Raw genomic sequence first — 16022 nt, 5'->3', positions numbered from 1 at the left:
TTTAGCTAACGTCTATGCTCTATTTTTGTTGCTTTAAGTCAGGGTCTCACTACGTAGCTTTGGCTGGCCTAGAGCTCACCGTATTGACCAATCTGGCCTTGAACTCATAGATATCCACCTGCCTAGGCCTCCTAAGTGTTGGGATCAAAGTCACACAGCACTTTGCCTGGCCTTTCTATGTCCTCTTGGGCACCTCAGTAAGGAATTATTCCTTACTGGACACAGATAGAAGGAAGTAAATAGTTTAATAAATTCAGCTGAGGCAACAGGCCAGCAAAGGAACCTTCTCATGTGCTGTGGTGAAAAGGGCCTGGATGCTGTCATTCTAGGTTAGGCCTCCTCATACTGATCAGCTCAGGAACCATGGAAGGTTCCAGCGGAAGGCTCTGAGATCCTGGGGTTTTCTAGAGTGGAGATATTGAGAGAGGTGGGACGAGCCTAGGCTGTTGGGCCTCTTTGAGTGAAACCTGAGAATGCACTGGAAATGCAGCCCCATGGATCTGCTATACAAGGCATCTGTATTCTGAAATATGCTGCAGTCATTAGTGACTTGGTCAACCATCTGCTGAATAACCTCCCATTTCAGTGACTTTTCTGTTCACAGCACTGGCCTGTGACGGTTTTCCCTCTAGAAGAGCTTTCAGTAGTCCCTTTGACCACTTAGGTGAGGAGTGAGCAGTTTATGCAGAACACGTTAGATGGCCCGAAACAAAGGCAATCCCCAGCCGACTTGGGTTGGATCTGAGAGTCCCATCATGCCCCTGCTAAGCTTGGTGTGCAGCAACAAGATCCTATTAGTGACCTTGTTTTTCCCCTACAAACCCTGCAGGTTAAGCTTCCACATGCAGAGGAGGTAAGTTAGTTGCATGGCGATCCTAGAACTAGGCTAGGGAATGAAGCTGAGACAGGCATAACCAAAAGTACAGGGCAGTAGGAGAGCTATAGGTGTCTACTCAAAACTAAGAGGCAGGTCCTCCTCCCAGTGACCCCCATGGGACGTCCCTCCCTGAGATCCTGGCCCCACTAGTACTAGCCCTTGGGCCTGGCCCAGTCCTTTTGAGATCTAGAAAAGACAAGGAGACAAACTGGAAACAAATCCTCTGTGTGTTATTAAGGAAGGGAGTCAAACCATTCTAGCCACTGAAGGGGCTGTGGGCTTGGGAGGACAGAATTTCTTGGGCTGGCTTTGCTTGAGCGTCCTTGGCTTGTCTTTCTGGAGGGCTGCACTTTGCTGTTCTTTTCCTGAATGGTTCTTCAGAGAGGCCACGAGGAAGGCACACTGCAATGGGGATCAGGTGGTTAGAGCACACTGGCTACTGTGAATAGACAGACACGTATGCGCAGCAGGACAGAACCCTGCTGATGCTTCTTTAGTCCCAGAGAGTGCAGTTTGGGGATGAGCATTCTGTGGGATAATCTTATGGAGAATATGGACCCCTTAATTATATTGGACACTGGGCAAACTAATGTGTGGGGTCACAAGCCCTCAGGCCAACAAGACAAGGTGATGATACCACTTTGTACAGCTGTTATGGCTTGAATGTGAAATGCCCCCTGCTGGCTCATGTATTAAATACTTAATCTTCTAACCTACTTTGAGAGGCTCTAGAAATTATAGGAAGAGGGACTTCACGGAAAGAAGTCATCAAGAGCAGATTCTTGGAAACTGGAACTTTCTCTGCCCTATCTATTTCCTGTCTGCCATAAAAGCAGTGGCTCTGTTCTAGACACATGCCTCACCATGATTCTCAGCTTCACCTATGTCCCCACATGATGCTCTTCCTCACCTATGTCCCCACATGATGCTCTTCCTCACCTATGTCCCCACATGATGCTCAGCCTCACCTATGTCCCCACATGATGCTCAGCCTCACCTATGTCCTCACATGGTGCTCAGCCTCACCTATGTTGCCACATGATGCTCTTCCTCACCTGTGTCCCTTCTTGATGCTCTGCCTCATCTCAGATAATAGTCAAGAAACTGTCTGTGGGCTGAAATCTCTGAAATGGGGGGGGGGGGCTAAAAATAATTCTTCCTCTCCAACTTGGTTTTTCTCATATATTTGTCACACTGATGAAAAAGTCAAGATACTACCTTACTGATGGAAAAACAAAAGCTCTGTTGGCTAAAGGTTCCTGTCCAATACCACACTACTCATTAATGGAGTAGCTTCATGTCAACTCCAGATGCCTAGGCAAGCCAGCACGTAAACCCTTGAGCAGACATGGTCAGCTGACCACATTCCAAGACCAACCATGACAGAACTGTAGTGGAATGATTATTCTTTTTGTCTAAATGTTCTCAACTTCCCGAAGGCTATCCCACTATTTCACACTCAGCACAGCAGAGAACATCTTTTGAACATAAGCAAACATCCAAAAGAAGGCAGGGCTAAGGCTTTAATGGCCCACTAATAACTTGTAAGTTTGTTAGCGGCGAGAGTAGTATGGTTTGCATCTAAGAACCAGGAATTTACAGACTCCAGCTGAGTCTTCTCAGGAAGAGAGTTAAGGCAGGTCTGGGAGCTACCAGTCCACTGACCTAGTAGCCATGGAGGAAAGGAGCATGTGTCATGGCTCTGCTGTCTTGTGTGGTGATGAGTCACTCTATAAGTGGCAAGAACTAACATTTGATGCAGGGTGAGACCTTCACAGATCCTTCCCTTGGCTGGACCATGGGCCCTACAAACTCCCTGTCTACCCCAAGCTTGACCTGCTCCATCTCTACCCGTTTTCTTTTTCCATTTGCCTTCAGGCCATCCTCATTGTCATCTCAGAGGCAAGCTCACCTTCGTTCTCAGCCTCACTGACTCTACACCCACCACAGACTGTCTCTAGACGCTCCTTCAGCTGGCCAACGACATTATTGTCTACCAGAGAACACCTTGGGGACTTCTTCAGGTTGCTTCTTGTCCCTCACCTTGTGTGTTACATAAGGTGTAAATCTGTAATTCACCTTTAAATGTTCTCCTGTCTGTTCCCCTTCTCCCATTCTCATTGCTCCTGGCATGATCTGGTCCTTTGTCATCTTTCTTTTTTTTTTAAAGATTTATTTATTATTATGTATACAGTGCTCTGTCTGCATGTACACCTGCAGGTCAGAAGAGGGCATCAGATCACATTATAGATGGTTGTGAGCCACTATGTGGTTACTGGGAATTGAACTCAGGACCTCTGGAAGAGAAGTCAATGCTCTTAACCTGAGCCATCTTTCCAACCCCCTTTCTCATCTTTCTAATTTTTCCTGGACTATTCAAATCTCCTTTGGGGAAGTAGAGTTTTTGTTTGTTTGTTTGTTTTTGTTTTTTGAGACAGGGTTTTTCTGTGTAGCCCTAGCATTTTGTTGCAGCAGCCATGACAGTTAAACACAAGAATTATACATGTATTAAATTTGAGCCCTAGGCATACCTTTTGGGAGTAGTTGAGGGCTTTTTCTATTTCAGATACAATGGCAGTGATGTCATCACTCTCATAGATACCTGAAAACAAGGCACATCTTGATCATTAGAGGAAGGGTGTGCATGTGGGCAAGTGTCAATATCTCTATGCATGAAGGCCATATGGAAGTGACAAGTCCAAGGGGCAAGTGGGACTGCAGTGGGCTGAACTGACCAGCCCCAACCCTATGCATACAGTGATATGTTGTCACCAAGCGTGTAACTGGCCACAGGACAGTGTCCTGGCACTCACTGGAAGGACAAGTTTGGCATAAAGGTTCTTGCCATTCTATAGAATGGAAGACCTACATGGTAACTATTTACAGCGCCTCTGTAGCCACCACTTGCTACTTTGTGAGTTCTTTCTTCCACCCTTTTCCACCAGCTTTCTCCTTCCCTTCCAACCCCCTAACACTAGATAGGAGAGAAAAAAGGACAGAGAGGAAAGGGGGTGACAATATTGTTAGACTACTTCCTGCTGATTAGGGGCATCAAGCTCGTCGGGACAAGTTTGATATTTGCTGTCAGGATATGTAATTTCTTCTCATTTCTTCTTTGCACGTGACTACTTAACAAATTGCAACCAACACCACCTCTCGCAGACCTAGCATTTATATACTCTCTGAACAGTCCCCAGAATTCCAAACATTACACACTCACAGAAACTATCTGCAGCTGGCATAATCACACCCTTGCTAGAGCACAAGGCAAGTCACAGTCACCTACTGTGAAGCAGTCCCATATCTCCACCCTGGGATTAAAATGAAAATATATTCCTATAATGTTTCTGTGTGTTTTTTTTAAAGAGACCAAAATTCTCAGTACATTGGCTATTATCTGCAGTGAACATATCAATGTCATTTGAGTGGGACTCTGGTGTTTGGCCAGGACACTGGGCACTGATGCTGTCCTGCCTGGGTTCCATGTCTGTCCTTTAGGCTGTGCCTCCGCTACTCCTGTGCTGAACAGGGCAGATAGTCCCCTACTTCACAGTCATGGTGTTACAGTGAGGCTCAAGTTGTAGCATATGTAAAATGCTTAAGTTGTGTCTGGTGTCTCCTAGCGGTTCTGTGTTTGCTGTCATTAGTGACCATTGGCAGGGACGTCAGCACATCCAGCAAAATCATAGCAAGGAAGATCTGAAAAGCTCCTACCCCAATGATGTGGTGACCGCGGGCATGCCCCTGCCTCTGAAAGTCACTTCATCTGTATGTCACAGAGGTTGGAAGAAGCTATGTGTCCCAGGCCAATCCCTCCTAGGTTATTGTAATGATTTTTGTATATGCATACCATTTAAGCCATTATTTATTTCCTATGTTTTTACATTTTATTTACTTTTTTTTTTTTTTTTTTTGAGACAGGATTTCTCTATGTAGCCCTGGCTGTCCTGAAACTCACTCTGTGGAACAGGTTAGCCTCAAACTTAGAAATCTACTGGCCTCTACCTCCCAAGTGCTGGGATTAAAGGTGTGTCCCACCACCATCTAGTACTTCCTGTGTGTGTGTGTGTGTGTGTGTGTGTGTGTGTGTGTGTGTGTGTGTACAAGGCTTCTCTATGTAGCCTTGTCTATCCTAGACTCACTTTGTAGACCAGGCTGGCCTTGGATTCATAGCAAACTGCTGGCCTCTGTCTCCCTGAGTGCTGTGATTAAAGGCATGCACCACCATGTTTTTAAAAGAATACTTTTAAAAGAAAAATATTGTTACAGTTAATGAGGTAGACATTTTTCTAAAATGTTAAAATAAGCATGTGATTATTTTAACGATTATGTACACACAGAGTGGGAGCAAGAGTGAAAGTGTGTGTGTGTATGTGTGTGTGTAACACACACACATATTAGTGATACACATATATCACAGGGTTTTATGCATGCTAGGCGAGCATTCTATCACTGAGGTCACCCTTAGTCTTGATTTCTGCATACTTTCAAGGCTTTACCTGTTAGAAACTGCAGTAAGAAATACCAACATAAACTTGACCATTTTATTTTCTGGAGACTGGGTATTGAACCTGGGCATACGAAGGACTAATCCCACCACTGCGGTGCACCCTCTGCTTATAGTCACTTTTGCCATACGTATACATGTTATCATAAACCCATCACCACAGGTCACTTCCAGAAAATTAGTTTAACATCTGTTTATTCATTTTTCTTTTTGAGGGCTCAGGATGGAACCCACGGCCTATGAATGCTAAATATCTCTAGCTCCCAGTTTTCATTTACATTATTTATATGTCTGTATACATACACACACATACATGTTCATGCCATACTACATGTGTCAGAGAACTATTTGTGGGATTTGGTTCTCTTCTTCCACCATGTATAATCCAGGGATTGAACTTCGACTTAGTAGCAAGCCCCTTTACCCATTGAACCGTGTCTCTGGCCTTCTAAATTTAATTTTTAAAAGTATTTTATTATTTTACATGTATGAGTGTTTTGCTTGTGTGTATGTCTGTGCACCACATTAGTGACAGATGCCCTGAAAGGCCAGAAGAAAGTATTGGCTCCCTTGGAACTGGAGTTATAGATGGTTGTGACTCACCAAGTGGGTGCTGGGAACCAAACCTGGACCCTCTGGAAGAGCAATCCGTGCTTTTAACATCTGAGTCATTTCTCCAGCCCTTCTAATTTAGTAAATATGACTTTTACATGCTGCTTCTTGGGACTATTTTAAGGTCAGAAGGGAACCATGCCAGTGCTGAGACACTGTCTGGAAAGAAAGAGGCAAAGGATCAGGAAACGGCAGCACACCTGTTTCTCCAAACCAGAGGAAGCGACCTCGGGCAGCCTGGGTGATCTTTTTGTAGGCAGCAGCAGTATCAGCACGGCTGGCATAGCAGACAGGGGGCATGGTGTCCATCTGTGGTTCGCCCACGTAGAAGAGGCAGACACTCAGCTGGAGGTCGCAACCAGCACAGGCCTCTGTCACATAGGCACTGAGTACATGCTATGGGGAAAAGAAGAGAAGACAGGAAGTCCACACCTGAGGGCCCGGGAGCTGCACTTCCAACAGCTCAGCGGATCATCTTTCTTTTTTCTTTTATTTTTTTTATGTTTTGTTTTTTCTAGGCCTGGCTCTCCTGAAACTTACTCTGTAGACCAGGCTGGCCTCCAACTTAGAGATCCTCCTGCTGCTGCCTCTTGAGTGCTGGGATTAAAGGTGTATACCAGCACTACCCAGTTGATCATCTTTCTTTAAAAAGAAATTTCTTTTGAGGGGTCTGGAGGGATGGCTCAGTGATTAAAAGCAGTGGATGCTCTTCTAGAGGACTAGAGGTTAATTCCTAGCACTCACATGGTAGCTCATACCTGTCTGTAAATGTAGTTCCAGGGGATCTGACACCTCATAGATGTACATGTGAGCAAAACACATGTACATAAAAATAAATAAATCTTTAAAAAGAAACAAAAACCATTAAAAAATAAAATTTTTATTGTGTGTGTCTGTGTGTTGGGGGGAGGTGGGTATGTGCACTGGAGTACAGGTTACCACAGAGGCCAGAAGAGGGTATTAGATCTTCTGGAGCCGGAGTTGCAGACAGTGTGTGAGCCTGACATGGGTGCTAGGAATTGAACTTGGGTCTTTTACAAAAGTAGTACAGATGCTTTTAACCACTAAGCCATCTCTCTAGCCTCTGATCATCTTTCTTGATGGCCTACTGTGTGTCTGGTCCAGTGCTGTGTACACAGACAGAAAGACATGAGCATGAGACATAAATTCTTTCCATGCTTTAATAGGGAATGGCAGAGATTTGGGCCTGAAAGCCTAGTTATGCCTTCGCGGTCTGTAAGCAGTGGCTTGGACATCCTGGGAGGCCCCTGCTAAGGCCTGCTGAGTCAGGAGCTGTGTTGTGACTGTATCCCGAGGTACTTGTGTCTGAGAAGTAGGTGGCAGAATGCTTGCCTAGTAAAAGCAAGGTCCTGAAGTCCATACTCAACACTGCAGAAAATAAAAGAATGGAGGCACATGCCTTTAATCCCATCACTTGGGAGGCAGAGGCATGTGGACTTCTGTAAACTTGAGGCCAGCCTGGTCTATATAAGCAAGTTCCAGGTCAGCCATGACTGCACAGTGAGACCCTATCTCAACAAGAAAGAAACAATAGGAATCTGGGATGGCAGCTACTCACCACATCTTGGTCAGGGACACCCCCTGTGAAGAGATAGATGCCCTGAGACTCATATTTGACTTTGTCCTTTAAGTCCACTTCTATAGCCTTCCGCAGGGCGCTGAGGACATTTCTGCTTCCTTGACACTTCAGGCCCAGGGCCCACCTGGGGAGGCGGGGACATAAGGCTGAGGGGAGCCATTTAGGAGGCTCTGAGCTCCAAAGAACAGTGAGAAGAAAGTTTGTTTTCTGATGTCTGCCCTTGGCGGCAGAGGGCTACATCCAGGCAATGGGGGGGGGGGGGGGGTGGCAGTTGTAAGGCACAGCGACAGAGAAAAGCCCTGCCTCCATCACCTACCGCCAGGCACTCTGTAAGTTGTCATGGCTCACAGGAACCATCTCGGGCTTCCAGCTCTCAATTGTGCTTCCAAACCTTTGCGGAAACAAAGTGGATTGTTTTGAAGACGTATGTTCATTCTGTGTCTCCCTTCTTTGGGCTCCACAGGCCTTAAGGTACACAAAATTCTGACAATAACCCCCAAAATGTTGGGATGTCGCTGCACTGGGGTAGTCCCAAGATTCTCTTGTTTGTCCTGACACATTGAAGCAAGCTCCAAGTGGGACAGCACCAGGATTCTGAAGCCCAGACAGAGCGAGGGCTAGCCTTGGCCACTGCCCTCCTGATAATCTGAAGTCTCCCATCTCTGCAGGAACTTCTTTGTCCCTGCTGGGAGCAATTCATTGTTTCTTTAAGACTCTTGGAGCTCACGCCCCTCCCAGCACACTTGCCCTCTCAGGCTGAACTATGGTCCTATTTTATAAATAGACATGATCTCGTTTTCTTTACAAGATAGAATTTAAGATTTCCAAGAGGATCAAGAAAAGACTTGATACCCTATGAGCATATACAGGGGGAGGATGTCCCCCTCAGTCACAGTCATAGGGGAGAGGAGTAAAGGGAAAATGGGAGGGAGGGAGGAATGGGAGGATACAAGGAATGGGATAACCATTGAGATGTAATATGAATAAATTAATAAAATTAAATAAATAAAAAAAAGATTTCCAAGAGGAGCATTTACTCCTTTATGGATGACAAGGTACACTTCTTTGGGTTAAGATGGATGGCTCTTCCTGAACCCAGGCCTCCTCTGTGCCGGACTCTTCTGAGAATCCCATAAAACTCTTTAGTGGACATGCCCCATGCCCCTCTTTCCCATCACCCGAGCCCTCCATTCTTAAGAGCTTCAGGAAGCTACTCAATTTCCCAGTGGCTTCTCTCTCTCTTCCTTTAACACGACAGCCAAGCTCCCTGGAAAAGCTGGACCACGGCTGCCCCAGCTGCCCTCCCTGCTTCAACCCATCGCTTGGATGCTTCTGTCAGGGAAGGCTCTCTTGCTTTCATCCTGCCACTTGTGGTGGTGTGTCCCTAGGAGTCAGTTCACAAACCTTTTATGGCACTTGGACTAGAAATTCAACAATATACAAAGAAGCAAAATGTTTTATGTTTCATCGCCTCTCCTAAAAGTTTAACTCTTGGTTCTATATTTTTTCACTAAAAATGCATAGGTACATATATTTATAGAAATGGAGTTATTCCACATGTATGCTTTATAAGCTGTGGTGCAGGCAGGGTGATGAGCGTGCTAGCAAGTGCTCTACCACATCCTTCCTTTGCCTTCCCAGCACCACTCTCTGCTGTGTTCATCCTATGCTCTGTCCTCCCTTCCTGTCTTCCTTTGCCAAATGCTGGTACTTCCTCCGTGCTCTCTGTCTTCCCTCCTCCCTACAGGGCAAAGACTGTTTCAACAACATAGCTGGGCATCAGTAGCTCCAAACCCATGCCTATCTTCTAGGACTCCTTCCTGGAGGCCCCGCCAGGACATCTTTTGAGATGGCTAACCTTTTGAGATCCCCAAACTCTTGAGATACTCAAATTTGCCATGTTTAAAACTATCCCTCCCACCAGGTATGGTGACACATGCCCTTAATCCCAGCACTCGGGAGGCAGAGGCAGGTGGATCGCTGTGAGTTTGAGGCCAGCCTGATCTACAAAGCAAGTCCAGGACAGCCAAGGCTACACAGAGAAGCTTTGTCTCAAAAAACCAACCAACCAACCAACCAACCCAACCAACAAAAAACCTATCTGTCCCAACTGATTCTCTTGCCTTTGCCTCCTGAGTACTGAGACTGCTGGTGTGTCGCTATGTCTGGCTGAAACCATCTCTGCTGTAGCTGGGCCATTGGCTCACCGCCCTTCCTGCATTCCCTGCAGCCAAACTGCTACTCACTCTGCAGCTTATAGCTCCCCAGAGCTCTCTCTTGCTTCCCCTTCTTTCACTCTCTATTAGCCCGAGTGCCACATGAGGACAACAGCAAAAGTCTACAGGTCTCTTTCCCTCTGATGCTATATCTCTTCAGTTATCGTTTGCACTGCTGCCTCAGCATTTGAAGATGCAAACTTTATCATGTTATCACCTTAAAAACTCCCGAGCATGGACCTGCATAGATTCTCCATCATCTGGCAAAGCCTCTTGCCTGTATATTCTCATGGGACTGCTCCATAGCCCCCCACAGTTCCATCATGCCTCTGCTCATGATGCTCTTTCTCCCTGGGGTGCTCTTTCCCACTGCACACTATCCCTATGAGCAGGCCAACCCCACCTGTCCATCAAGACCCAGCTGAAGAGGCCCTTCCTCCATGAAGGTTTATTAACCTTCCTGGGCCCAGCTGAAACGGGCTGAGCCTGCCTTCCATCCTTCATGGTCTATGGAACCTTCCTCCTATTCATCAGGAAACACCCAACAGTGCTTATTTCTTAGCATGTCTTCCATGTTAGGCTATATGTTCCTTGAGGACAGGTCCTGTGTGCATTCGCTTCTGGACCCCAGTGCCAGTACATTGCCTTGCACATGGCAGGTTTTTAATGAAACCCTGTTGAATTGATAGGTAGAAAAATAGATGAAAACATTGTATAAAATATTTCTCCAACTGGGTGTGGTGCTGTAATCCAAGCACTTGGGGATACAGAGGCAGGCAGGTCTCTGTGAGTTCAAGGCCTGCCTAGTCTACAAAGCGAGTCCAGGACAGCCAAGGCTACATAGAGAGACCTTTTTCTCGAAAAACCAAACCAAACCAAAACAAAACAAAGTTTCTTCAAGGAAGGGAGAAATGAGAGGGGGAGGTAGGGACAAGAGAGAGCAATAGGGGAGTATATAGAAGTACATTACATACATACATGACAACGTCATAACACAACCCATCATTTTTGTGTAACTAGTATGTGCTAATAAAGAAGGAAATGTTGCCCTAAGCATTTTTTCATTAGAATTTATTAAGGAAAGATTAGGCCTGACCTATTATTTAGATTAAAATTAAAAATTAATTTAGATTTGGAGTACCAAGCGCTTGCAATGCTTGCTAGAACCAGGCTAAGGTTAAAGCCAGGGCACGGCGGAGTCCCTCTCTTTCCTCTGCTGTTGTTTACTAGCTTGAAAGCCAAATGGGGCAATGAGCTGAGTTACCTTACCCTGGCTGATCGCGTCGTGTGTTCTGGGGCCACTTACCACCTTTGCCCCAATGGGAGACAGACCTGCAGCCACTCAATTATTCAAGAGCCAAAACGGGATCACCAGAACCAGATAAACTGATGTGCATCTTAGGACGCTGGACCCTCCTAATATTATTGGCTGTGGTAGCTTCAGCCCCATGATGGCATCCACACACAGCCTCTCCCGGGAGCCCCAGGGGGGCTCTGAGACTCACGCAATGATGTTGAACTGGTCTTTGTTGGACATCTGCTCCTCCAGCAGCAGTCGCAGGGAGTGCTGGATATGAATAATGTACGTGGAATTAGTCACCGAGACGTCCAGCAGTATAACCACCCTACGGGGAAACACAAGCTTCAAGAGGCAACCCGAATCTCTCAGATGTCTGTTCCATTCCATTTTACTATTTAAAGATTTTTCCAGGGTGATCTTGCATGCCAAGCTCATACATGGCCAAGAACCTCTGTGGTTTGAGACTTGACAGGAGCAGGTTTGTAACAGAAGCATAAGGGTGTTGTGGGACCCTCTGTCTTTCTTCTGTAGTGGGGGGCATTTAAGTGCTGAGGACCGCATGTGCTGACTTTCAAGTCACAAAACCTCTCTTCCTTTTGTGTGTCATGACAGAGTATTTACAGAAAGATTTCTTATAGTCAATTATGACGCATCAAGTGAGGCATATTGGGATATCTTCCTCCCACCCCTACTTAGCATCTAGCATTCCTTTTGGCAACAGCACCCACATTTCTCCTTGGAAAACAACACTCTATCAGTTCACATGAGGTGTCTGTCTGTTTGTTTGTTTTTTGAGACAGGGTTTCTCTATGTAGCCCAGGCTGCCCTGGAACTTGCTTTGCAGACCAGTCTGGCCTCAAACTCAGAGCTCTACCTGCCTCTATCTCCCAAGTGCTAGGATTAAAGGCATGCGCCACCATTGGCTGGCTCATGTGAATTTTGTGGAGCTGGCATCCACCATGAATCAGGAGCAGGCATTTGATCTTGCACATTCAGAACATCACAGCTCCCTGGCCAGCCTGATGGCCCCCACATGCTTAAGCCCTGGAATGCAAAGCTGGAGGAAGTGGTTCCATGGCTACATTGCCACCTGCAGGAAAACCCGGATTTGAAAACAGAGCCCACTGAGAGGGAGGGAGGGATTCTTGACAAGACTGAACCTCAGGACCCAGCTACACAGCTAACAAGCCTGGTCATCAGACTTCTCTGTTTATTCTGAGCTTCAGCTATTCCTTTTTCTGTGTGACAGAGTCTTAATCATGTAACCCAGGCTAGCCTCAGATTTTTCACTCCCTTGTCTCAACCTTCCAGGAGCTGGGATCACAGGAGGTGTGCACCACCAGGCGCATCTCTCTGTTGCTTCTAATGGAAAGTATCTTGAGCTACGGTGATGAGAGTTGGTGTGGGCGATGATGGCTCTGAGGCTGACCATGGAGAATGATGAACAAGGAACAAGAGTGCACTTTGCAGGATCAGTACCTCCTTTCACGGACAATGCCCCAGATTCTTCTGCTGGCTAGGGAGAGCCACTGGAGCCGACTCTCATACATCTCCACAGCTTTCCCGAGCTGCTTCTGTAAAAGCAGGGGACACTGTGAGTGAGTGTGCCCAGGGTGGCAATTAAAGCCTGGGGCTGTGAGGAGGAGAAGCACTCCAGGCAGCTCCTGGAAATGGTGCATGCAGGCCGTAGACACATTTTGTTAAGTCAGGGGCAAGTCCATCACGCTAGCACATCACAAGACTGGGAAGAGAAGAGCCTAAGTATTTCCTTCAAATGTGGGACAAGGCATATATCACCCCAAAAGAGCAGAGACTCTTGCTTGTGACATTGTTTCCTGTCTATGGAGGACCCATAGAAGGAATGTATAGGGAATTAAGACAATGACTTATTATCTATATAGTCCAGAGCACCCTCCTGCAACCCATACTCTAATGGATTGGATGTATCACCCACCTGGTAGTCATAGAGGAAGGGTAGGTCCACATGGATATTCTTCATCGTTCCATCATGCCATTCAAACTGCACCATTGCTTTCTGTGTTCAGGCATGGGTATGAATGAGAAGTATTACACTTAAGATGGGCACTGGCATCTTCTGCCCCCATATATGAGGAAATGGGTCCTTAGCACATCTGAAGTCAGATTTCCCTACCCATCCACTTGGCCTTGTCTGAAGCCTTCGGGAAAAGGGTCCCCTGAATGAGCCATGCCTGACAGCAAGCCAGATGATACCTTCTTGGGGGTGGGGGTGGGGGAACTCCTCTGAACATCAAAGCAATTAAAGCATGGTTGGAGGGTTGTGGAATACAGAGAAGAACCAGAGATATTAAAACATGCTAAAGAAAAGAAAAAAAATCAGGGTGCTGCAGCATACACCCCTAATTCCAGCAGTTAGGAAGGCAGAGGCAGGTGGATCTCTGTGAGTTTAAGGCCAGCCTGGTCTACAAAGTGAGCCCAGGAAAGCCAAGGCTACACAGAGAAACCCTGTTTCAAAAAAACCAATGAACCAATCAACCAACCAACCAACAAAACAAAAACCCAAACAAACAAACAAAACAACAACAACAACAAAAAATCAAAACCAAAATATAATGGCAGCTAGGTGTGGTGACACATGCCTTAATCCTAGCGCTCAGGAGGCAGAGGCAGGCAGACAAAGCAATCTCCAGGCTAGCGGGGCTACACAGTTAAGACCCTGTCTTAAGCAAACAACACACACACACACACACACACACACACACACACACACACACACACACACACACACACTGGCTATGGTTTCTTACATTTGAGAATCCAGACAGGCCTTATAGATACTCAATACCTACTTGTTATCCTATGTGGTCATGCTCCATCAAGCCATTCATCAACATTTCCATCCATCCACCCACGCATCCACGCATCCACCCATCCATCCATGCATCCATCTACCCATCCATCCATCCATCCTCCATCCACCTACCATCTATCCATCCATCCATCCATCCATCCATCCATCCATCTATCCATCTATCTACCTACCAATCTATCTACCCATTTATCTATTCATTCTGCTATCCATCCATCTATCCATTCATCCAACCACCCATCTACATTTCAGTTTATTCAATATTTCCATTTGCCAGTTCGCCCACCCATTTATCCATCCACCCATCTAGCCTTTTATCTATTCATCCACCTAGCCATCCACTTTTCTATGAATATCCACCAAAATTTCCATCCACCCAAATACATATCATTCTCCTCCTCCATTCCAATTTTCCTTTCATTTGCTCATCACTCAGTCATCCGGGGAATGTTCATTGACTGTTTCGAGGACATAGATTCAGACAAGAGAGTCGTTTAAAGGTTCATATGTTATAGGACTCCATATGCAGGAATGTATTATAGTAGCCACTGTGCAAGTGTGTACAAGGCAGTAGACGGCAACAAGAAAACAGGTCTGTCCTGTTTGGGTGGGGTGGAGGACAACACTCATCGAGCAGATGGCCATGGTGTCAAGGACAACCTCCCTCAGGAACCCCACTCACTTCTTTTGAGTCTCTCACTGGACCTGGAGCTCACCAGGTAGGACAGATTGATTTGCCAGTGAGCCCCAGGGAGACTCATGCCTCCACCCCACACTCCCCATGCTGGGATTAAAAGCATGCATGTACTACCATGTCCGGCATTTTCACATGGAGCTGAAGATCAAACTCAGGTCTTCTGTGCTTGCAAAGCAAACACTATATAGACTGAGTTATTTTTCCAGCTCCCATTTTCAGATCTTTGAAAACCTACAGTTATGGCAGACTCTTGGACTTGCTTATACTTTGGTGCTGGGTACTGAGCCAAGGGTCTCATGCGTGTTGAACATATTCCACCCTGAGATGCATCTGCAGTCTCATTACACTAGATTGTATAAGCATTCTAGAGCCCTGTAGGAAAGCCTGAATCCCACCCAGGCCCTAAGCCACCCAGGCCCTAAGCCATGCTTGTCTGGCTATGCTTGGTGGCTTCCATTGTCTGAATATAACATACGATGGGAAGCAGCATAAAGGAGCTCTCCTGTGGAGGACTGGAGGGAAGCTTGACCTTGAGTTACCTCATGGACAGTGGCTGATACTGTTTTCTGGAGAATAGGCACAAATTCTTCCACAGGATTGAAAGCACTGGGTGCCAGAATCTGATAAAGGTTTAACTTCTTGGCTGAAACAAAACAAAACAAAACAAAACCCCAAAACAAAAAAAGTTAGTTTTGAGGCTTTGCCTGGGAAGCCTCAAAGGGCCGAAGCCTGGTCAGCTGCCTGGGTCCTGGCCTCTCTGGGATTTAATACCTTTTAGACCATAGACCTTCAGCCATTCTGCAGAAGTCTTGTCCAAGTCTGGGAACTTGATTTTGAGAGGAGCTTCATGTTTTGGGGGTTTAGGCAAGAGACTTGTGAAGGGCCCTTTGGCAATCTTTGTAGAGATCTATATCCAATTTGAAAAACTCCTGTTACACAACCACTGGAAGGTTCTTCCCCATCTCCATCCCCCCCATCACCTCCCCCTGCCCCCCCCCCCCCGTGTGGAGCTTCTTAAAAATTTAACAAGTGGGTTGAAGGCAATTCTTCTATTATTCAGATCATCCTCACTCCAATCTCTGAGGATTTTCTGAATTTGAATTTTCAGGGGACAGGAAGAGGTCTCCAGAAACCTGAGCCTCTTCCATTTGTCCACACCCTGACTCACCATGCAGTCAGGATCCAAGATGACAAGTCACCTAGCATGGGCTTAGATCAAAAGGCTTCTGGAAACTCTAGTGACCGGTACACCAAGTCACTGAGGAAGCCTTGGCCTAGCCCCACCTCCTGTTATAAAGTTTTAAAGTGAAAAACTAAGGCCCTAAGAGGTTAATTCATACAGTGTGTCAGCAACAGAAAGGCAGT

At 46.3% G+C, this 16022-nt stretch overlaps 1 protein-coding gene across 1 annotated transcript in view; it reads right to left on the bottom strand.

Moving 5' to 3' along the window:
* Vwa3a (von Willebrand factor A domain containing 3A) overlaps window positions 1-16022 on the bottom strand; it is a 49223-nt gene that overhangs the window by 11664 nt on the left and 21537 nt on the right. The window contains exons 11-20 of the mRNA XM_051147178.1: window positions 15429-15564; window positions 15197-15300; window positions 13067-13147; window positions 12592-12686; window positions 11318-11437; window positions 7913-7987; window positions 7576-7720; window positions 6197-6392; window positions 3409-3479; window positions 1130-1279 (exon numbers count right to left, since the gene is read on the bottom strand). Of these exons, the coding sequence (XP_051003135.1) occupies window positions 1130-1279; window positions 3409-3479; window positions 6197-6392; window positions 7576-7720; window positions 7913-7987; window positions 11318-11437; window positions 12592-12686; window positions 13067-13147; window positions 15197-15300; window positions 15429-15564 (1173 nt within the window). The remainder of the gene's footprint in view (window positions 1-1129; window positions 1280-3408; window positions 3480-6196; window positions 6393-7575; window positions 7721-7912; window positions 7988-11317; window positions 11438-12591; window positions 12687-13066; window positions 13148-15196; window positions 15301-15428; window positions 15565-16022) is intronic.

Source organism: Acomys russatus, chromosome 5 (assembly GCF_903995435.1).
Source record: "Acomys russatus chromosome 5, mAcoRus1.1, whole genome shotgun sequence".
In the NCBI taxonomy this organism is placed as follows: domain Eukaryota; kingdom Metazoa; phylum Chordata; class Mammalia; order Rodentia; family Muridae; genus Acomys; species Acomys russatus.
Note: the sequence above shows the minus strand (reverse complement) of the source record. Positions and strands in the feature narration are given on the sequence as shown.